Source organism: Somniosus microcephalus, chromosome 31 (assembly GCF_052327205.1).
Source record: "Somniosus microcephalus isolate GS21.2 chromosome 31, FLI_Smic_1.0, whole genome shotgun sequence".
NCBI classification, from domain to species: domain Eukaryota; kingdom Metazoa; phylum Chordata; class Chondrichthyes; order Squaliformes; family Somniosidae; genus Somniosus; species Somniosus microcephalus.
The window spans coordinates 34,714,456-34,738,142 of record NC_141017.1 but is presented as its reverse complement, the minus strand read 5'-3'; the positions used below and the strand labels follow the sequence as shown (position 1 = coordinate 34,738,142).

Here is a 23,687-nt window from a genome sequence, read left to right as displayed (position 1 = left end):
TAGTAAAACCTCCCAAGGCGCTGCACAGGAGCGTCATCGAACAAAAATTGACGCCAAGCCACAGAAGGGGATATTAGGATCGATGACCAAAGAGGTAGGTTTTAAGGAGCATCTTAAAGGAGGAGAGGTGGAGAGGTTTAGGGAGGGAATTCCAGAGCTTAGGGCCCAGGCGGCTGAAGGCATGGCTGCCAATGTTGGAGCGATGGAAATCAGAGACACGCAAGCGGTCAGAAGTGGAGGAGCGCCGAGATCTGGGAGGGTTGTCGGGCTGGAGGAGGCAGAGGTGGTTGCCACTCCAACGGCAACCTGGAATTGGCTTTGCCCGTCGGCATGCACTATCTCACCGATTTGAGCCCTGCTCGACGGGCTTATCCAGCTGCCGGAGCCAAACTTCAGTTTGGCTGGAGTGGAAATTGGCTGGCAGCTTACTCACATCAGCTCTTCTGGTATTGATGTCTGAATCGAGCAGCAGGAGCATTTGCTAACTTCAGCTGCAATGAGACACACGATGCCATTTGCTTTTATTCAGACAATCTCTCAGACAGAGGAAATGCCAAAGGTCATTCATCGATCCGGAGGAAAATCCATCGGTTTGTTTTTTTGCTGGTGTGCGAGGATGCATTGCAAGGGTAAATAAACAACTCAAATTAAAGGGGCACTCAACCCATTGGGCCCGCTCCCTACTGCAGACCATGGACAATTTACATTTTTGCCGGATCTGTCCTCACTTCCTTGTTCTCCCGAGGGAGCTGACCGTTGTAATTTTCTCCCGAAAACCTCTCCCTGACCCTGCAGGTAACTGAGGAGTGGCTTCAGGGTCTCAACGTGAGATCGCAAGCTAATGCCACAGCCTGACACCATAATCAGTCGCCGCACGCAGTCTGAAGCCACCGCCGTTCCCGCTACCATGCGGGCTGCTCACCAGCTGTAAGACGGGGGAAACCATGCATGCGCGGAAATTTGAATGGGCCGCGTAGCCACTTAAAGGGACCGCGCACCCACAACCCCCTGCCCCCCCCCCAAAAATAGAGGGAACACTGCCTGACACCACACATAATCTGTCACTGTGGTGGATTTCATGTAAAATAGGAAAAGGCTTATTGCAAGCTCACATGCACATGTTCAAACAATGGGCCACAATCTGTTTTGGGAATCTTAACTAACTCGCTAATTCCCGTGTCACACACCCAGCCTAAGAACCCAAGTAACAAAGACAAGCTGTCAGTTAGTTAACAATTAGTTTCTGTGTTTTGTCAATAAATTGTACACATAAGCTCATCGTTAACAAATAGTTAAACACGACTTTATCGACTTGCTCTCAGGAGGTGCCAGTTAATATTGACTGGTTCTCCGAATCCTGTGCCATGGCTCCCTTCCTCGTACAATCATTCAACTTCTCATTATCCACTCAGGGATTTGTCTTGGCTTCCGCTCTGGATCCTGCCCTGTCTCAATTTCCACCTTCACAGTGTCTCGTTCCTTCCTGCCTCCTATCTTCCTTCGCTTCTGCCATCCCCGATGATCCTCATTTTCACCACCACCTGTGTCAATGCTGCCATCCCATCCACCGCTAACCCCTGACATGATCCTGTCCTGTCCTGTCATCATCCCCGACTCTTGCTTTCCTTGGATATCCTCTGCCACACACACGTCCCAAACAACCCTCCAACCTGCCCCATTTCTCCACTCTAACATTCACTCCAGTTACCTCGCTCTTCTGTGACTTACCCATTATCCTCTTCTATTTTTTTCATTCCACCTTTCGAAAGGTTGGAGAAGTGCCTCGGACCCAAATGGCTCAGCTGGTAGCACTCTCATCTCTGGGTCAAAAGGGAGTGCCCCCTCTGATCCTGCCTGCTCAACAGTGAGTCTCTCACTACCCACCCACTCTGCATCACCTGAAAGTCATGGTATCCAGCTCAAATTACAAGGGTGTGCTATTGTTACACCCCCCAGGTTACACTACTATTGCATAATTAGATATTGGCTCATAGGGGCACACTCCTGAACATAAGACCCTCAGGCCACTTATGGGAGTGACCAGCACAATTGCATGCAAGGGAATATCTAAGGCGGACCCAAAATTTGATAAGTCCATCACAATTCAGACAAACAGCAACAAATCACAACTAAGCAATCTTTAAAAAAAAAGTTAAGAACTTTCATTGATATAATATAGGCAAATGCAATTTGGAGACAGCAAGGTCCCACAAACAGCTTGGCTCAGTTGGCAGCACTCTGATCATCTCTGGCTCCAAAAATTGTGGGCTTATACCCCACACCAGGACTGTGAGAGTGCTCCCTCCACAGTGAGTGCCTCACTACCCACCCCCTCTGCATCACCTGAAAACTCTCTGCTCCCTCCCCATCCATGATCTCATGGTGGGATGCAATAACGTTCTTGACTATACCTTCCATCATGTCCCTTGCCCCGAACTGACTTGGATTGGGATGTGCACCATGTAAATAGAAAATATCGTTCTTGTGAATAGAGTGACCCTCTCTGAGCGATCTAGTAAACTAGGTTTTGAAGCAACAAAACTAGTTGAGAGTTCATTGCTATTCAATAAGTCCACCTCAGTTACATATCCTGTATGCAGAGCTTTGCTCGCCCCTTAATATCTCATCGTCTGTATTGCATATTGATAGTGTTTGTTTGACTATCTTTGAGGTTGGGAAGATCCTTTGTGGAGATTTAACTGATGTCTTCTCATCTTCCTCTGGAGGTTAAACAAGTTGGGGAAGTTGATGCAAATTTGGTAGTCCCCTCGAAGGAGTCGACTTCAATGGATTGAATCTCCTTTACTTGCAGATATTCATATATTAATTTGCTCAATTTAAATAAAGCCCCTTTAGCTCATTTAATCTTATCCACTGGAATAACAATCCTGCTATCTTTCTATTACAACTTTTGGGTATCCACTTGAACAAGCAGGCCGGATCTCGATCCAATGTCCCATCAACATGCAGGACCCCCTAAACAATGAAGCGCTCCCATACAGTCCTGGTTTTGACCCAGAAATAAGAATACTATCAACTGAGCCAAGCTATTTGTGGAACGTTGCTGTCTTCAAATTGGTAGCCGCATTTACGTATTATATCAATGAAAGTTCTTAAGTTTTTTAAAAGATTACTTAGTTGTGATTTGTTGCTGTTTAATACAATATGTTTCAATTGTGATGGACTTATCAAATTTTGGGCCTGCCTTAGACATTCCCTTGGGTGCAATTGTGCTGGTCACTCCCATAAGCGGTCTGAGGCGTCTTATGTTCAGGAGTGTGCCCATATGAGCCAATATCTAATCATGCAGTAGTTATGGGGGTGTAACAACAGCACACTCTTGTGATTTGAACTGGATGTTGTGCCTTTCAGGTGGTGCAGAGGGGGTGGGCAGTGAGAGACTCACTGTGGAGAGGGCGGGGTCAGAGTCGGAATTGGATATCATGACTTTCACATGTACCCTCATATGCACATCTCCAACCTTTCTAAAGGTGGAATGAAAAACATTTTAGTGAGACAAGACCAGAAACTAATTAAGGTACTTTACTTGACAGACGGCAAGTGCATGCCCATAATAACAACTGAAAGTGAATCTCCCCTGGACCCAACTGACTATAGAGATCTCCTCCAGAACAAGAAAAGTAATAAATATGCCACACTATCCCTATTAGCATGCTTACTTAACTTTTCCCTGTTACTCTTCTGATTCTTAGCTTGAGAGAGCGAGTTTCCCTTTCCAAGACCTAGCTGGATGACTGACTGCCCGTGTGTCTAGGGGGGAAAAATGGAGTCGCGCCCCATATGGGGTGCTAACTTTGCCGGGGCGCTAAAAGTAGCGCCCACACAGCCAAAATTCATCGGTAGCATCCCAAGAGGGAAGCGGGGCGCAACTGGAAGCACCCCGCCTCCATCTTGGGGCGCTGCGAGGGAATATCGCGGCGCTACATGTCGCAGCGCCACACGGTACTGCAGGCCTTCCTCCCCTTCTTAAAGGGGAGGGGCCTTGCGCAGCGCGACCCGGGGCCCGGCTGGGCCACCAGGGATCGGAGTGCCGGCAAAAGAGCCCGGCACTCAAGAGAAGTGCCGGGCTCAAGGAGCACAGCCGGCACTCCGCAGGGTGGGGCTGGTCAGAAGGCCGGGGACGGCAACGGAGGCAGGTGCTGGCAGGCGGCCAGCAACAAAAATGGCCGCCCGGCACCTCGCCTTTAATTAGCGCCACCCCGGCCGCAGGTAGTCCCCCTGACCCCGTCGGGCATAGCGTTCGGCGGTAAGTCAGGGGGCGCTACCGATGATCGCGGCCAGGGCTCGAGCGGGGTGCTGCACATGGCGATGATGTCATCGCCGGTGGTGCAGCGCCGCAGGGCGCTAATGGTTACCGCCGCCGCTAACCTCCCGCTGAATTTTGCAGGAGGCACTGGCAGCGCCGCGCTGGGGCGCTAGATGCTTCGCTAAGGGGGCGCTAACGGGAGGCGCAAAGCAACCGAATTTCTCCCCCTTGGATTTTGTTCCCACTATATGAGTATTCATAGGGCAAGGAAGGGAAGGGACATCCCACTCCTTCTTCGTTCAGGGTTTTGCTGGTGGACCTGTCCACATACAACAACTACCTTCTCTTCCCAAGATTATATTCCCAGAAGATACCTCACGGCGGGCTCCCTCCATTCGAATCCTAATCAACATGACCAAAGCTCTGCTGTTCAGCGAATTTAACCTCTTGAGGACTATATGTAACTTCTTAATAGTATTTCTAACACCAACTGTGAGAGCAGAGTTCAAAATCCTGAGACGTGACCGAAATACATTATCGCCTGGTCTCTCCACAGGGGGTTCTCTCGATCCCCCACTTCACAGGCCGATCAGAGGAAAACCAGGAGCAACTGCCTAAATGGTCTTAACGTGGCTTCTGCTCGAGTTTTGACAATCCTCCACTGGTGATGTCGGGAGATCGGGAAAACGGCGTTGGAATCTTAGCCCTAGATAGATAGATACGTAGGGTTCAGTTTAAAACAATTTCATGCTAACAGTGACTATAGGGAGATGAGCACTTGCATAAAGACTGGATGAAATTGAAAAAGGCATAGGGGGTGATTTTGCCAATGGGGAGCTTTTGGAGGCGGTACTCCCTCTTGTCGGGTTTCAGTCCCGCCTCCATCAACTTCTGGCCAACCCACGCTATTGTCCCTTGATTGACCTTGTTAAGCCCGCCCAGCGGGCTCAGCAGGCCAATTAAGGGGAAGCCGGTTGCAGAGCACGTCAACGTATGATGGTTCATCTGTCAAAAATTTTTGACAGATGAATTGTCATCGTTTGACAGCTCTGTGAAGCTGTCAAACACTGACATTCTCTGTAGTTTGATGAGTTCTTGAATTCAATACCTCATCAAACCTGTTTCTTTTGTAGAAATGAGATGGTTGTTGCATTGGAGAATGCAGTGGCCATCTGTCATCTGTACCGCGGAGATGCGAGACTCTCCGCATACCCACCGACTGAAGCCTGCAGGGAGAAACAAAGGTAAGTAAACTTTTTCTAACTGTGATGAAATATTCCATTCATCACTGCCTGTGACTGTGGTCGGTTTCAGTTTCATTTCCCTTCCCCCAGTTCCGTTTCCTCACCATTGTATTGTATATTGGAATGTGTTGTGTGTAGGGCTCCGCCCATACCTGGCCCCTATGTAAGCAAGCTCAGTCTGGCCTCATATCCAGTACTGCAGCCCTCTGGATGGAAGATACCTCTCCCCACTACGTGTTACCTTCTAAGTTAATAAAAGCCTTGTTTTGCTTCGCTAACATCGAGTCTCGGAATTATTGAGGCACATCACTAACACTTTGCACTTACCTCAGATACTCCCCGCTCCACACTTGCACCCATCACTTACCTCCACAGCGCACTTTTGGACCCCTCCGACCCCCTGCAGACCCCCTACTCGCCTCAGTGACCCTGGCGGGTTTCGGAGCCTTCGGCGCGGGTCAGCTACCCGCCTCCTGGCAAGATGGCACGGAGGCGGATTGGGAGCGGGTTGGGTACCCACCCTCAAATTCTGCCATTTTCCTGGCAGTCCCGCCTCCATACCCGCCTCCCCAGGGCTGGCAAGATCCTGCCCACAGTATTTGGAGCACACAGGTGTTTGATAGCACGGCGACTGCCAATCACTGTAATGATATTGTTTCAGCCGCAACCTAATGCCCCAACAGTACAGCGCTGTGTTGCAAATGAGAGCCAGATTAGAAAATAGCCTGAACAACTTATTTTACACATGATTGGGTAACAGGTCTATACACGACCAAAGGAAGGGCCAAAATGGCACCTGCTCTTTCGAGCCAGTTCATAAAAGTGCTCCGTTGATGAGGTGCCCACCAGGGCTAGTGTCAGCTGTGGCTCAGTTGGTAACAGCGTTACCTCTCCGTCAGAAGGTTGTGGGTTCAAGCCCCTACGCCGGAGACTTGAATACAAAAATCTAGGCTGATACTCCCAGTGCTGCAAGAGCACTGTGCCATCGTTCAGATGTAGACAATAAACCTGTCAGCCTTGTCAGATGGATGTAAAAGATCCCACGGCTCTATTCAATAGAAGAGCAGGTGAATTCTCCCCTGTGTCCCACCCAATATTTATCCCTCAACTAACTTGAAAAAAACCCAGATGCTTCAGACAGATGAAATTTAACGCTGGAAAGAAGAATGAGGAGAGGCAATAAAAACTAAATGGAACAATTTTAAAGTGGGTGCAGGAACGGAGAGACCTGGGGGTTCACGTACACAAATACTTCAAGATGGCAGGACAAGTTAATAAAGCTTATAAAAAAACAAGACTATGAGAATCTTGGCTTTATTAATAGAGTATAAAAGCAAGTTATGCTAAACCTTTATAAATCAGTGATTAGGCCCCAGCTGGAGTATCGTGTTCAATTCTGGGCACCACACTTTAGGAAGGATGTCAAGACCTTGGAGAGCAGATTTACTAGAATGCTACCAGGGATGAGAGACTTCAGTCATGTGCAGAGGCTGGAGAAGCTGGGATTGGAGCGGAGGAGGCTAAGGGATGATTTGATAGAGGTGTTCAAAACCATGAAAATTTTGTTGGTACAGGAAACTTTGTGCTATCCGGCACCGACAGGACCGAGCTGTTGCCGTCCCATCAAAGCTGCCGGACAAACCAGCGCTAATGTTGAAACATACGGAGATTTTGAGCTCCGTATCTGGCAACAAACCCTGTTGCTTAGCAACAGCTTCTAAACAGTCGGCCGTACCTTGCAAGCATCTCTGTAGCTTAGCAACAGCTTCAGCGAGACCTTGCAGAGCCTGACTGGTGAAAAAAAAGCAACGAAAAGAAAAAAAACCTCACGAAACGGCTCCTGATGTTTGCCGGTGGCTCGAGCATTCCGGACAGTTAACCTCCGGATAAACCAAAGTTTCCTGTATTACAGTTCAATTCTCGCTTATAGTATTTCATAGAATGGCAGCACGGTGGCATAGTGGTTAGCACTGTTGCCTCACAGCGCCAGGGACCCGGGTTCAAATCCGGCCTCGGGTGACTGTCTGTGTGGAGTTTGCACATTCTCCCTGTGTTTGCGTGGGTTTTCTCCGGGTGCTCCGGTTTCCTTCCACAGTCCAAAGATGTGCGGGTTAGGTTGATTGGCCATGATAAAAATTGGTCCTTAGTGTTAGGGGGGATTAAATACGTGGGGTTACGGGGATGGGGCTTGGGTGGGATGGCTGTCGGTGTAGGGACCGTGTGCTAGGGTTTGGATGATCAGCCATGATCTTGTTGAATGGCGGAGCAGGCTCAAAGGGCCGAATGGCCTACTCCTGTTCCTATCTTCTATGTCTATGGTACCGCACAGAAGGAGGCCCATCGTGCCTGTGCCGGCTTGTTTCTACAGGGCACTGAATTTGGATGATCAGCCGTGATCTCATTGAATGGCGGAGCGGGTTCGAGGGGCCGAATGGCCGACTCCCACTCCTATCTTCTATGTTTCTATGTTTTGAAAGAATAAGTAAGGAGAAACTGGACAGGGAAGTCAGTAACCAGAGGACACAGATTTACGATAGTTGGCAAAGAACCAGATTGGAAATGAGGTAAAAAAAAAACATTTGCACAGAGGATTGTGGAACACACTGCCTGAGTGAGCAGTGGAAGCAGGTTCAATAGTAACTTTCACAAGGGAATTGGATATCTGCTTATAGAGAAAAATTCGCAGGGCTGTGGGGAAAGAGCAGAGTGGAGTGGTGCTAATTGGAGAGCTCTTTCAAAGAGCCGGCACAGGCACGATGGGCCGAATGGCCTCCTTCTGTGCTGTATCATTCGATGAAATACTATAAGCGAGAATTGAATTGTAATACCAGCGAAATTTTCTTCACACTTATAAGATAAAAGGCAACAGGAGTCCAAAACAACAAAAAAAACAACCTTCGCCAGGCCAGTGTAAACCTGATGAATCATGCACGGAAACCAGACACACCGTATGAAGAAAGTGAGACTAAAGCCAGACGGAAAGGCTGGGGATAAGGTGTAACTCCCCCCCCCCCCCGTGTCCACGGGTTGCCTTTGGGAGGCTGGAGGGATGCACTGAAGCTCAGTAACTCCGAAAGGAGATTATGAGCATCATTCTTGTGAGAAGTGACAGCAGCCTGATTTGTCCCCCCCGAGAGCCAATTAAGATGGTCAAACGTATGTTTATTGCAGCACCAGTTTAATCAGACGAGCAGTTTTGAAAGGATAGACTAAAAGCTAGCGGCCTAATATAGCTGGAGCCATTTTGACGTCAATAATTAACTAGTCACTGACCAATGGCAGAGGTGCTTGTCTTTGCTTTAGCTAACATACTCGTATTCTCCATGTTATTTATCCCAGCTCCGCAGACTATTTATAACCATCTATGAATAGCCATGCAGACTCATCCACCAATCTTTGATAGAATTCAAGGGGGACTGTGTCAGCTGTGGCTCAGTGGGCAGCACACTCGCCTCTGCGTCAGAAGGTAGTGGGTTCAAGTTCCCACTCCAGGCACTTGAGCACATAATGCTAGGCTGACGCTCCCAGTGCAGTGCTGAGGGAGCGCCGCACAGTCAGAGGTGCCGTCTTTTGGATCAGACGTTAAACCGAGGCCCCGTCTGCCCTCTTGGGTGGACGTAAAAGATCCCACGGCCACTATTTCGAAGAAGAGCAGGGGGAGTCCTCCCTGGTGTCCTGGGGCCAATATTTATCCCTCAATCAACATCACTAAAACAGATTATCTGGTCATTATCACATTGCTGTTTATGGGACCTTGCTGTGCACAAATTGACTGCTGCGTTTCCTACATTACAACAGCGACTACACGTCAACAAGTACTTCATTGGCTGTAAAGAGCTTTGGGATGCCTGGTGGTCGTGAAAGGTGCGATATAAATGCAAGTCTCTCTTTCATTGTGAATCTTCACTGAATTTATAACCTTTATCAATACCTTATTCACATTCAGGAATCCAATGTTTGTCAAGATGGTAGCCGTTTAAGACTGGACTGGTGGATGAAGCAGTGGCAGTAATGGGTCGGAGGGTCTGAAGGAAGCAGCAGGGTCTTCCTGCGCTAAGCTGTAGACGTACGCTGGCTTAAACACGGGTTAGAGTGAAGAGCTATCTGTATAAACCAGACTGATCCTATCTTGTTGAGCTGTCGAGGTTACAGTGCCTTTGTGCGACGTGCCAACACAGACAGACTGCCTTTTATTCTCGAATGCCAGAGGGACAGATAATTCATTCTCAGCTCACTGCTGAACTACAAGGTGCGCAGATTGCGAGGTCCCAATTTCCCAATGCCTACCTGAAGCTCATCGTTCAGGTTTCCAAGTTGGTTGTGAAGTACTCTGGGAGATTCTGAGGCCAGGTTCTTTACTGGTGGGTCCTGAGGACACAATGTTTATTCCAAACTCTCATCGCACAACCCTCATTAGGATAACTGCTCATTCTGTTGCCAAAGGAAGATTCATCCTAATTATAACGGCAATGCAGCTAATTAACTGGTCGTTCAACTTGATGCTCATTGCTGTGGGATGGCTGCCATGTTTACCTACATAGAATCAGTCACTACACTCCTAATGCACTTTGTGAAGTACTCTGCCACATTTCAGCATAACAAGGCGCGCTATAAATATATTTTATCTTTTTCTTAGCCTGCCGGAGAACTCAAATCGGGATAAGGCGAATCTTTGATGAAAGGGACTTACTTTACTGCTCCAATAAGGCAAGAGGAATGAAAATTGATTATAGATGATAAGAAGGTAGATGGTTCGTTAATTAAAACCAAGCAAATCTCTTTAGGCCATATGTTGACAAGACAGCTCCTTTAGGCAGGTTTGACTCTATATTACACAGTATTTAGAGCACAGAAACAGGCCATTCGGTCCAACGGGTCCGTGCCGGTGTTTCTGCTCCACACGAGCCTCCTCCCACCCCTCTTCATCTCACCCCATCAACATCTCCTTCTATTTCTTTCTCCCTCATGTGTTTATCGAGCTTCTCCTTAAATGCATCTGTACTATTCACCTCAACCACTCCCTGTGGTAGCGAGTTCCACATTCTCACCACTCGCTGGGTTAAGAAGTTTCTCCTGAATTCCCTATTGGATTTATTAGTGACTGTCTTATATTGATGGCCTCTTGTTCTGGTCTCTCCCACAAGTGGAAACATCTTTTCTACGTCTACGCTGCATCATTTTAAAGACCTCTATCAGGTCCCCCTGAGCCTGAAAAGAGCTCCAGCCTGTTGAGTCTCTCCTGATGGTTATAACCTCTCAGTTCTGGTATCATCCCTGTAAATAACCCAATTATAAATAGCAGAGGATTTCCCACAGCATCGCTCATGGGAAGGCCAGCTTTGGAGCACAGATAATGGCCCGGGATTTGCTGCTACGCTGTGATGGGCAGCGAGCGCCATAAGTCAGACGGTTGCTCACCTCCGATCCTCCAGCGCCGACCCGAAGCCAAAATTTGCTGAGAAACTTATCACCGTTCGCCACAGCAACCATACCGGCGAACCGAGGAGCGATGGAGAGGGGGTCTCATTGAAACTTATAAAATTCTAACAGGACTAGACAGACTAGATGCAGGAAGGATGTTCCCGATGGCCGGGGAGTCCAGAACCAGGGGTCACAGTCTAAGGATAAGGGGTAAACCATTTAGGACTGAGATGAGGAGGAATTTCTTCACCCAGAGAGTGGTGAACCTGTGGAATTCTCTACCACAGAAGGCAATGGAGGCCAATTCATTAAATATATTCAAGAAGGAGTTAGATATATTTCTTAAGGCTAAAGGGATCAAGGGATATGGGGAGAAAGCAGGGACCGGGTACTGAATTTGGATGATCAGCCATGATCGCATTAAATGTTGCAGCAGGCTCGAGGGGCCGAATGGCCTACTCCTGCTCCTATCTTCTATGTTTCTATGCTCGCGCTTGGTCGCGGGCCGGCTGTACGCACGGGCCAGCTTCCTCTGGAGGCAGCGGTGTGATTGCTCAACGGGGATCACACTGCTCTTTATAAAACAGAAGTAAACAGCAAAAACCTTCGGAAAGAACCTGCCTTGTCTATTCCATGAACTGAGAGGTTATAACTTTCAGGAGCGAGTGGACAGGCTGGGGTTCTTTTCTCTAGAAAGAGAGGTGACCTGATAGAGGTCATTAAAATTACGAAGGGGTTCGATAGTGTAGATGTAGAGAAGATGTTTCCACAACTAGGGGCCATCACTATAAGATAATCACCAAGAAATCCAATAGGGGATTCAGGAGAAACTTCTTTACCCAGAGAGTGGCGAGAATGTGGAACTCGCTACCACAGGGAGTGGTTGAGGTGAATAGCACAGATGCATTTAAGGGGAAGCTAGATAAACACATGAGGGAGGAAGGAATAGAAGGATATGCTGATAGGGTCAGATCAAGAGGGGTGCGAGGAGGCTCGTGTGGAGCAGAAACACCGGCACGGACCAGTTGGGCCGAATGGCCTGTTTCTGTGCTGTAAATTCTGTGTAGTTCCTGCAAAGCAACTTTGCAGTTATCTCTAGTATGCTGTTGATAAATCACAAATCCTCATGATCTGGGCCAGATCACGAGTGCGTTTAGAATTAATCTGTACCTTACCTGTTATTGATTCAACATGTCTATGCTAAATCCGAGATTAATTCCGAAACCCAAGTAGTGATTACTAGCAAAGCCCCCTGCTCACCATGACTTGGCTGGCCACCGACTGAATATGTCACTTATCACGTTCACAAATAGCCCACAGAGAGTGTAGAAATGTTGCACCTTTAGACTATATCGTCATTTGATGGCATGATTTGATGTACTGCGTGTTAAGTCAAGAAACTTAACTGGATCAGCCACATAAATACTGTGGCAACAAGAGCAGGTCAGAGGCTGGGTATTCTGCGGCGAGTGTCTCACCTCCTGACTCCCCAAAGCCTTTCCACCATCTACAAGGCACAAGTAAGGAGTGTGATGGAATACTCTCCACTTGCCTGGATGAGTGCAGCTGCAAACACTCAAGAAGCTCGACACCACCCAGGATAAAGCAGCCCGCTTGATTGGCACCCCATCCACCACCTTAAACATTCACTCCCTCCACCACCGGCGCACCGTGGCTGCAGTGTGTACCATCTACAAGATGCATTGCAGCAACTCGCCAAGGCTTCTTCGGCAGCACCTCCCAAACCCGCGACCTCTTCCACCCAGAAGGACAAGGGCAGCAGGCGCATGGGAACACCACCACCTCTAGGTTCCCCTCCAAGTCACACACCATCCTGACTTAGAGGTATATCGCCGAACCTTCATCGTCGCTGGGTCAAAATCCTGGAACTCCCTCCCTAACAGCACTGTGGGAGCACCTTCACCACACGGACTGCAGCGGTTCAAGAAGGCGGCTCACCACCACCTTCTCAAGGGCAATTAGGGATGGGCAATAAATGCTGGCCTTGCCAGCGACGCCCAGATCCCATAAGCAAATAAAAAGTGTAGAATCCTAGAATGATACAGCACAGAAGGAGGCCATTTGATCCATCATGCCTGTGCTAGCCCATACACCCATTGTCTATCTCATAATCGTCCCAATAGTAACAGATCTATTGAGGCTGATCCTCCAGCGCATGGCTTGAAGTTATGTTCTCGCAAGCATCAATAAATCGGGCCGAACCGCGGCCAATTGCCCCTCGCTGCTGTTTCCAATGGGGGAGGGCGGAGTTGGCAGTCCGATTCTTTGCCGGTTTCCCCGGTGGTTCCAGCAGGGCGGCGCGAATATCCCAGCCAGTGGTGGCATTGCAGTGGCGTTATTCACCGGCCTCCATCATTCCCTGGGGCTTCAGTGGCGCTGGTAATGGCGCTCGCTGTTATTTCGCCATCACTGTGGCGTTTGGACCCAGCAGATGTTTAGCTGCCAACCTGGCCTGTCCAGTTAAGGCCACTGCTCAAGTACCCACTCTGATAAAGTGCTCCAAATGCCAGCGATTGTAGCTGCTTCTAAATACCAGGCGAAGTGGCAATGACCGGCTTTCGGTATCTCCTCCTCCTCCTTTAAGAGCCTTCTTAATCCCACCTCTTTGACTAAGATTTTGGTCACCACACCTAACCTCTCTTTTTGCTGGGTATCCATTTTCTCCTCCTCAAGATTCTATTAAACACCGTGGGATTTTTTTTTCCTACATTAAGCGCTGGTTAGGCCACAACTGGAGTATTGCGTCCAGTTCTGGTCACCGCACTTTAGGAAGGATGTGAAGGCCCTTGAGAGGGTGCAGAGGAGATTTACCAGAATGGTCCCTGGGATGGGGGATCTTAGCTACAAGGACAGGTTGGAGAAGCTGGATTTGATTTCATTAGAGCAAAGGAGGTTGATAGAGGTGTACAAGATCATGACGGGTTTGGATAGGCTAGACGGGGAAAGGCTGTTCCCACTAGTTGATGGTACAAGGACTAGGGGACACAAATTTAAGGTTTTGGGCAAGAGATACAGGGGGGACGTGAGGAAAAACTTTTTTACGCAGCGAGTGGTGAGGACCTGGAACTCGCTGCCGACGGAACATAGAAACATAGAAGATAGGAGCAGAAGTAGGCCATTCGGCCCCTCGAGCCTGCTCCGCCATTCAATGAGATCATGGCTGATCATCCACACTCAGTACCCTGTTCCTGCCTTCTCTCCATATCCCTTGATCCCTTTAGCCTTAAGAAATATATCCAACTCCTTCTTGAATATATTTAATGAATTGGCCTCTACTGCCTTCTGTGGTAGAGAATTCCACAGGTTCACCACTCTCTGGGTGAAGAAATTCCTCCTCATCTCTGTCCTAAATGGCTTACCCCTTATCCTTAGACTGTGACCCCTGGTTCTAAGTGGTGGAAGCGGAGACACTCAATGTTTTCAAGGGGAGACTGGATAGGCACTTGAGGGAAATAAACCTGCAGGGCTCCGGGGATAGAGCGGGGGAATGGGACTGACTGGATTGCTCGACAGAGAGCCGGCACGGACTCAATGGGCCGAATGGCCTCCTTCTGCACCGTTATGACTCTATCCCTATAAGGATGCGATATAATAGAAAGTTGTTGCCTTAGTTACGTCTCGCATTGGAGGACTTTGCAATCCATGTTGGTCAAGAAAGCTCGAAAACCCATCTGCCAGGTTTAACGAGGTGGCAATGTCCTTTTAAGTTTGCAATCTGAACTGACATAGATGCTTCAACAGTGTAATGTAAGAAAACTGGCAGGAGAGAAAACTGGAGCTCTACATTTCACAGGCAGGGAGCCTCATAATACAGATAAAGGCAGCTATGGGCATACTACTGAGCTGACATATATTAAAATACAGACCAAATGGCCACTTCCAACATTTCCCAACCATTCAAATGCTTCATTGAATGAAAGTACTTAATTAAAGATCAAGAAATCAGGTGCTAGGTACATAAACTTTAATCTACGTCCATTACATAGTACTGAAATAATGAGCAGCTTCAATATTACATAGCGGTTAGAGTTTCCCTTTGCAGTTTCTGAACATGATTACATTAGGCCTAATCTGAAGGCCTCACTGAAAATCCCAAGTTGATGAATGCAAGAGGAATACTTTCACTGTACAGCAGGGCGGGTATCACTGCTGCCCTGTAGACCATGAGCTTAGTGCCGGGTTTGAGGTCCTGGTCTTCAAACACTCTCTTCCTCAGGTGACCGAAGGCTGCACTGGCACACTGAAGGCGGTGTTGGGCTTCATCGTCGACGTCTGCCCCTGTTGACAGTAGGCTCCTGAGGTATGGAAAGTGGTCCACGTTGTCCAAGGCTTCGTCATGGATTTTGATAATCGGGGGGCAGTACTGTGTGGTGGGGGCAGGTTGGTAGATGACCTTTGTCTTACGGATGTTTAGTGTAAGGCCCAGGCTCTTGTACACTTCGGTGAAGGTGTTGACGATGGTTTGGAGTTCGGCCTCAGTGTGAGCACAGACGCAAACATCGTCTGCATACTATAATTCGGCAACAGAGGATGGGACGACCTTGGATCTGGACTGGAGGCGACAGAGGTTGAACAGTTTCCCATTTGTTCCATAGATTAGCTCCACTCCAGCGGGGAGCTTACTGAGGGTGAGATGCAGCATTGCAGCCAGGAGCGCATGTCAACCCAAGCACCCCACCCACCCGCCCTTTCAACCACCGTCTGCCCCACCTGTGACAGAAGCTGTAGGTCCCGCATTGGACTCATCTGTCACCTGAGAACTCATTTTTAGTGTCAAAGCAAGTCATACTCGGTTCCGAGGGACTGCCTAAGAAGAAGAAGACTTTCACTATAATGTACTTTGTTAAAAAAAAAATTCAAATTAGGAGCCCCTGGCAAGGCCGGCATTTATTGGCCATTCTTAATTGCTCTGAGAAGGTGGTGGTAGGACGCCTTCTTTTGATACAATCAAGAGGCTCGCTAGGCTACTTCAGAGGCCAGTCAAGAGTCATCCACATTGGTGTGGGACTGGAGTCACATATGGGCCCAGGCCGGGTAAGGATGGCAGGTTTCCTTCTCTGAAGGTCATGAGTGATGAGTGAACCAGTTGGGTTTTTACCTTTCAGCAGTGGTAGCATCTCATAGAATCGTACAGCACAGAAAGAGGCCATTCGGCCCAGCGTGCCTGTGCCAGCCCTTTGGAAGAGCTCTCCAATGAGTCGCGCTCCCCTGATCTTTCCCCATAGCCCTGGGAGTCCCTCAAGTAGAAAGGGCTATGAGGCTGGCGGTGTGGTGAATACTGACACGTCACGTAGCCCATGAGCGACATCAAAGAATCATAAAATGGTACAGCACAGAAGGATTCGGCCCATCGTGCCTGTGCCGGCTCTTTGAAAGAGCTCTCCAATAAGTCCCACTCCCCCCTGCTCTTTCCCCAGAGCCCTGGAAATGTCTCCTTTTCAAGTATTTATCCAATTCCCTTTTGAAAGTTACTATTGAATCTGCTTCCGCCGCCCTTCCAGATCACAACAACTCGCTGCGTAAAAAATAAAATTTTCCACATTTCCCTGCTGGATTTCTTGGTCATGGGTCAAATAGTAAAGAGCCGTCCATGCAAGTGATCACTGAACATAGACGTGCACAGGCCTATCATCGAAACGTAAAATTCAAAAAGTACTAATGTTTCACAGGCAGCTCCGTGGAAGTCCCACATCTTCCCCGTCGCCCGAGCGTCTGTTGTGGCTAATATTCCTGACCCATTTAAGAGTAGGTCAGATGGGTGCTTGAAAGGTTTGTGCACCGCCCCTCAGGAAGGACAGAGTGGCCTTGGAGGGGGTGCGGCGCAGACACACCAGAACGACACCAGGGCCCAGCAGAGCACATGGCGCTGACCACTGGAGACTGGCTCGGTTTGGCTTTTTTTTTTGACATGGGGTGCGGGAGCTTGATGGCAACAGGTGGAAGAGTTTTGGAGCTGTGATAAATATTTTCCCAGCTCGCCAAGGATGGCTGTCCCTGGGCTGAGACACCTGACTGAACAATGTGAACATTTGCATTTTGAAGTCAGATTAATATACTGAGGGATAGCTCATTGTAATTAAAAAAAAGACAATTTTCTATGAGGCTGTGCAATATGCTATGCTGGGGGCTACCCTTGGGTGAAGTTATGGAATTGATTTAATTGGAAGGAAGCTTGTACGGTCCTGCCGTTCTACACAATGAGAAGATTTGAAAAATGACTGAGCTTGTGAATATTTGTATTTATATAGTGCCTTTCACAACCTCAGGACGTCCCAAAGCGCTTCACAGCCAATGAAGTACTTTTGAATTGTAGTCACTGTGCATGAAACATAAAAAGTTAGCATGCAGGTACAGCAAGTAATCAAAAAGGCAAATGGAAAGTTGGCCTTTATTGCAAGGGGGTTGGAGTATAAAAGCAGGGAAGTCCTGCTACAACTGTACAGAGTATTGGTGAGACCACGCCTGGAGTACTGCGCACAGTTCTGGTCTCCTTATTTAAGGAAGGATATACTTGCATTGGAGGCAGTTCAGAGACAATTTACTCGGTTAATTCCTGAGATGAGGGGGTTGAATTATGAGGAAAGGTTGAGCAGGTTGGGCCTATACTCATTGGAATTTAGAAGAATGAGAGGGGATCTTATTGAAACGTATAAGATACTGAGGGGGCTCGACAAGGTAGATGCAGAGAGGATGTTTCCCCTCGTGGGGGAATCTAGAACTCAGGGGCAAAGTTTGATAATAAAGGGTCGCCCTTTTAGAACTGAGATGAGGAGGAATTTCTTCTCTCAGAGGGTCGTAAATCTGTGGAATTCTCTGCCCCAGAGAGCTGTGGAGGCTGGGTCATTGAATATATTTAAGGTGGAGATAGACAGATGTTTGCAAGATAAGGGAGTGAAGGGTTATGGGGAGCGGGCGGGGAAGTGACTTTGAGCCCAAGATCAGCCATGATCTTATTGAATGGCGGAGCAGGCTCGAGGGGCCAAGTGGCCTATTCCTATTTCTTATGTTCTTATGTAATGTAGGATTGAATGAGAAGGGGATGGTCCACTGTAAATCTATGCAATTGGACTGAATGGGAAGGGATTCCATTCTCAGGAATGATATAAAGTAGGGAAGGGATTTGGTTCATTGGTGTTCACAGTTGGGAGTGAACGGGAAGCTTGGTGATAAATGTTTGTATGAATGGAGTGATTTGGAAGAGATATCGGAGAGTTCCATACAATGGGAATCAATGGGAGCTCCACCATGTCTCTTGCTGATTAGATATTATGGATCAAGTCCCAGAGTGAATGAGAAAGGGTTGATTGTAAATCTATACAATGGATCTGAATGAGAAGAGGTATCGTTCCCTGAAATTTTATAGGGTAAAAGTGAATGAAGGGATTTCATCCTTTGGAATTTCGTTCATTGGAATGAATGGGAATGAATGTCAAGTAATTCAAATCCTGTAAAAATTGGGATGAAAGGAAAATTATTCTGAATTTCCGAATTCAATAAAGAAAAAGAAAAGACTTGCATTTCTATAGCGCCTTTCACAACCTCAGGACGTCCTAAAGCACTTTACAGCCAATGAAGGACTTTCTGAAGCGTAGTCACTGTTTGTAATGTGGGAAACGCGGCAGCCAATTTGCGCACAGCAAGCTCCCACAAACAGCAACGTGATAATCTGTTTTAGTGATGTTGATTGAGGAATAAATATTGGTCAGGATACCGGGGAGAACTCCCCCTGCTCGTCTTCAAAATAGTGCCACATTCACCTGAGAGGGCCGATGAAGCCTTGGTTTTACCGTCTCATCCGAAAGACGGCACCTTCGACAGTGCGGCGCTCCCTCAGCGCTGCACTGGGAGTGTCAGCCTGGATTTAGTGCTCCAGTCTCTGGAGTGGGGACTGCGAACCCACAACCTCCTGACCCAGAAGGCGAGAGCGCCGCCCACTGAGCCACGGCTGACACATCAGAGTCAAAGTGCAGAAAGACCACCCTCGCCCACTGACCGCCCTAGACTGGGTCGCTGGGCTCTCCACCCCTTGATTCACATAGACTCTGCACAGTTACTTGGCCAGTAGTCGGATTCTACTTCAATAAAACAGTTTTCTTGTCAGCGGACTGTTTTCTAGACTTTAATTGTCACGTAGACTGGCTATAGAAATAACTGATAACATTATTGGAATAATTAAATGATATTTGGCTACCGACCAGGGTCAACATTTCTAAACGCATGTTATTCCCTGAAGGCGTGAAATAATAATATACTTTCAGCTGACTCCTGCCTGTTAATTAACCTGCAAAGCACTTCATCTCCGCCTTTCAAAGATGTGTCTCCTGCATTAATATATGAGCACGACCGTGATTTAAGAAGTCTGATATTGCTGTTGCACTGTTAAGAGGTTACTGAGTGCGAGAGTGGATGATTTATTGGGTTAATCTCTTGCCTTTCAATCCTGGGATCTGGGTTCCAGTGCAGACCAGACTGATGGGCCGCAAGCCTTCTAAGTGCTGCTGGTGCTGGGGTCGCAGGATGTCAAGGCCTTGGAGAGGGCGCAGAGGAGATTTACTAGAATGGTACCAGGGATGAGGGGGCTTCAGTTATGTGGAGAGGCTGGAGAAGCTGGGATTGTTCTCCTTGGAGCAGAGAAGGTTAAGGGGAGGTTTGATAGAGGCGTTCAAAATCATGAGGGGTTTTGATGGAGTAAATAAGGAGAAACTGTTTCCAGTGGCAGGAGGGTCGGTAACCAGAGGACACAGATTAAAGATAATCGGTAAAAGAACCAGAGGGGGAGATGAGGAGAGATGTTTTTGCACAGCGAGTTGTTATGATCTGGAATGTGCTGCCTGAAAGGGAAGTGGATGAGGAACAATTTGCAGAGGTATGGGGAAAGGGCATGAGAGTGGGACTAATTGGACAGTTCTTTCAAAGAGCCGGTACAGACACGATGGGCTGAATGGCCTCCTTCTGTGTTGTATGATTCGATGAGTGGGTCATATATATTTAAATGTCTTCCATACAAATGAGGTGCATTTTCTGTATCTCTCAGGTCACCCCTCAGCCTTCTCTTTGCTCGGGAAAAGAGCCCCAGTCTCTTCAGTCTTTCCTGATAGTTGTACCCTCGCAGTTCTGGTTTTGTCCTTGTAAATCTTTTTTTTTTATACCTTTTCTGGTGCTTCTATATTCTTTTTGTAATATGGAGACCAGAACTGCGCACAGTACCCCACGTGTGTTATACTCTGCTCGCTGACCTCCCAGCTTCCATTCTCTGTGAACTAGGAGTTCCCCAGAAGGTCGCACCCTACGCTATCACCCAACACGGCCCAATAATACCATCCGCGCCAATAAGGGGGGGGAAAAAAAATCTGGAAAATTCCTCTCCCACCCCCCCCCTCAGGCAAGCGAGACCAGTCCAGGAGGTCACTTGGACGCCATAAAGCAGCTCCCGGTTTTTAAGCGACTGGCCTGCAGGAAGAAGATGGGCTTGCATACTGGCTTTTATAGTCAATGTCTTGACCTTTAGCGAGCGGGTATGCACTGCGCGGTAACATCTTCCCAGAAAACCGCTCCGCCGCCTCGATAGATTAATTGACCAAGTTATACCTTCTCCAGCAGCTGTCGGAGCTGCTTACTGCGTGCGTCACGAGAGCACATACTCCGCTGTGCCACCACGGCGCACACGCACTTCCCATCGGGATCCTGGGTGGAGCTGTAGATCTCCCAGCCTTCCTCAGGGCTTGGGAAGAGAGTCTGCAGGGGACAAAGAGAAGAAAGTGAAAGGTCGGCAGGTGGTAGCAGAATCAGAATCAGCGCAACACAAGCAGGGACAATACAGTTCAGCAAAGTTACGGGAAACCTTCGCAGTCTCTCTAGAGCAGCAAGGCTTAACCAGTGCAGGGTGTCCAGTTGAGGCCATCGTGGAATCCTAGACATGCCAGCTTGGCTCAATGATCTGTATCGCTGCTCACGATGTGGTCTCCTCTACATTGGGGAGACCAAACGCAGATTGGGTGGCCGCTTTGCGGAACACCTCTGTTCAGTCCGTAAGGGTGATCCCGAGCTTCCGGTCGACTGTCACTTTAATTCTCCGCTCCACTCCCACTCTGACCTCTCCATCCTCAGCCTCTTGCACTGTTCCAATGAAGCTCAACGTAAGCTCGAGGAACAGCACCTCATCTTTCGATTAGGCACTTTACAGCCTTCTGGACTCAACATCAAGTTCAACAATTTCAGACCATAACCTCTGCTCCCAAGTGTTGGTAATGATTCTGCCATCCCCATTTGCAACATTTAATCTCTCCTGCCTTTCACCCTAGCACAGACCGTCCCTTTTTTCCCTTCCTCCCCTCCCCTCCCGCTTTCCCCGCCTCTGCACCTGCTTAAACCCTGTTACACCTCCAGCTTTTTCCAGTTCTGACGAAGGGTCACAGACCTGAAACGTTAACTCTGTTTCTCTCTCCACGGATGCTGCCTGGCCTGCTGAGTGTTTCCAGCATTTTCTGTTATATCAGATTTCCAGCATCCGCAGTATCTTGCTATTGGCTCAATGATCGTTTGGCTCTTTAGGGTGTTGATTCAAGTCCCACTCTGAGAGCTGCAATTGCCTGGGTGTCAGTCGTGGCCAAGTGGGCCGCACTCTCGCTTCTGTGTCAGATGGTTGTGGGTTCAAGTTCTCACTCCAGAGGCTTGAGCACAAAATCTAGGCTGACGCTCCCAGTGCAGTGCTGAGGGAGCGGCGCACTGTCGGAGGGGCAGTGCTGAGGGAGTGCTGCACTGTCGGAGGGGCAGTACTGAGGGAGCGCCGCACTGTTGGAGGGGCAGTACTGAGGGAGTGCTGCACTGTCGGAGGGGCAGTACTGAGGGAGCGCCGCGCTGTCGGAGAGGCAGTACTGAGCGAGTGCTGCACTGTCGGAGGGGCAGTACTGAGGGAGCGCCGCACTGTCGGAGGGGCAGTGCTGAGGGAGCGCCACACTGTCGTTCTCTCAGGTGGATGTAAAAGATCACGTGACATTATTTCGAAGAAGAGCAGGCGAGTTCTCCCCGGTGTCCTGGACCAATATTTATCCCTCAATCAACATAACTAAAACAGATGATCTGGTCATTATCGCATTGTTGTTTGTGGGAGCTTGCTGTGCACAAAGTGGCTGCCGCGTTTCCCACATTACAACAGTGACTACACTTCAAAAAGTAATTCGCTGGCTGTAAAGCGCGTTGGACGTCCTGAGGATGGGAAAAGCGCTGCAGAAATTCAGGTTCTTCCTTTCTCGACATCAAAATTCATGAACTGGAACTAATACCTTTTTCTCAGCAGTGCTTTCAACAATGAACAAAGCCGAGGTGTGAGACTTTTAGTCACAAGCTCAGTAACTGAGACAAGCGGCAGCAGAAACACAGCTAAAGGCGATAAGTGTCACACGGGGGCCACCGAGACACCGAGAGGCATTATCCTCTCTTCTCTCTCCAGCTACTCTCCCCGTCTTTCATTTCCTTTTCTGTGTTTCGCTCTCCCCTGTTACAGCCCGACCCGGTTGTGGGATCTGTTGCCTCTCGCTGTCTCTCGGCAACCAGAAGGCAAAAAAAAATACGCGAAAGTGTCTTTCGAGCAACCATGCCGCTGCGAATCCTGTGCTCGCGAAGTTGCCCCCGTTGTTGCAAAATCTGAAATGGAGCCGGTTGGGCGTGGATGGAACCGACACGATCAAAACAATCCATGTTATGAATGTGGCATAATACAGAGGCACTGCCCCTTTAAAGGAGACATGATACAGTAGCTTAGCCCCTTTAAAAGAAAGAAAGAAAGACTTGCATTTCTATAGCGCCTTTCACGACCACCGGACGTCTCAAAGCGCTTTACAGTCAATGAAGTAGTTTTTTTGAAGTGTAGTCGCTGTTGTAATGTGGGAAACGCAGCAGCCAATTTGCGCACAGCAAGCTCCCACAGACAGCAATGTGATAATGACCAGAGAATCTGTTTTTGTTATGATGGTTGAGGGATAATCTGTCACTGGCCCAGGCAGTAGCCCCTACATGCTTTAAGACCGCCACCATTATCCCTGTGCCAAAGCAAACGGCTGTGACGTGTCTGAACGACTATCGACCTGTCGCACTCACACCCATCATAATGAAGTGTTTCGAGAGACTGGTCCTGGCTCACATCAAAGCCAGTGTTCCCGCCTCTCTTGACCAACACCAGTTTGCCTATCGCGCAAACAGATCAACGGAGGATGCAATCACAACTGCCCTTCATTCTGCACTGAAACACTTAGACGGTAAAGAGACCTACATCAGAATGCTGTTCATAGATTACAGCTCAGCATTCAACACCATCGTCCCCAACAAGCTGGGCACCAAACTTCACACTCTTGGCCTGAACACTTCCCTTTGCAACTGGACCCTGAACTTCCTAACTAACAGACCCCAGTCTGTCAAATTAGGTAACCACACCTCCCCCGCCCTGACCCTGAACACGGGGGCCCCACAAGGTTGTGTGCTGAGCCCCCTCCTCTACTCCCTCTTCACCCACGACTGTGTGGCTGTTCATGGTTTCAACACCATCATCAAGTTTGCGGATGACACCACGGTGGTAGGCCAGATCACCAACAACGATGAGTCAGCCTACAGGGAGGAGGTCCAGTACCTCGTGAAGTGGTGCGCCGACAACAACCTGGCCCTTAATATCAAGAAAACCAAGGAAATCATTGTGGACTTCAGGAAGTCTAAAGGCGGAAGACACACCCCCATCCACATCC

At 48.6% G+C, this 23,687-nt stretch overlaps 1 protein-coding gene across 2 annotated transcripts in view; it reads right to left on the bottom strand.

Moving 5' to 3' along the window:
- LOC147097725 (noelin-2-like) overlaps positions 1-23,687 on the bottom strand; it is a 421,183-nt gene that overhangs the window by 87,613 nt on the left and 309,883 nt on the right. For both annotated transcript variants that reach the window (XM_085971765.1, XM_085971764.1), the window contains exon 2: positions 20,542-20,688. In XM_085971765.1, the coding sequence (XP_085827891.1) occupies positions 20,542-20,688 (147 nt within the window). The remainder of the gene's footprint in view (positions 1-20,541; positions 20,689-23,687) is intronic.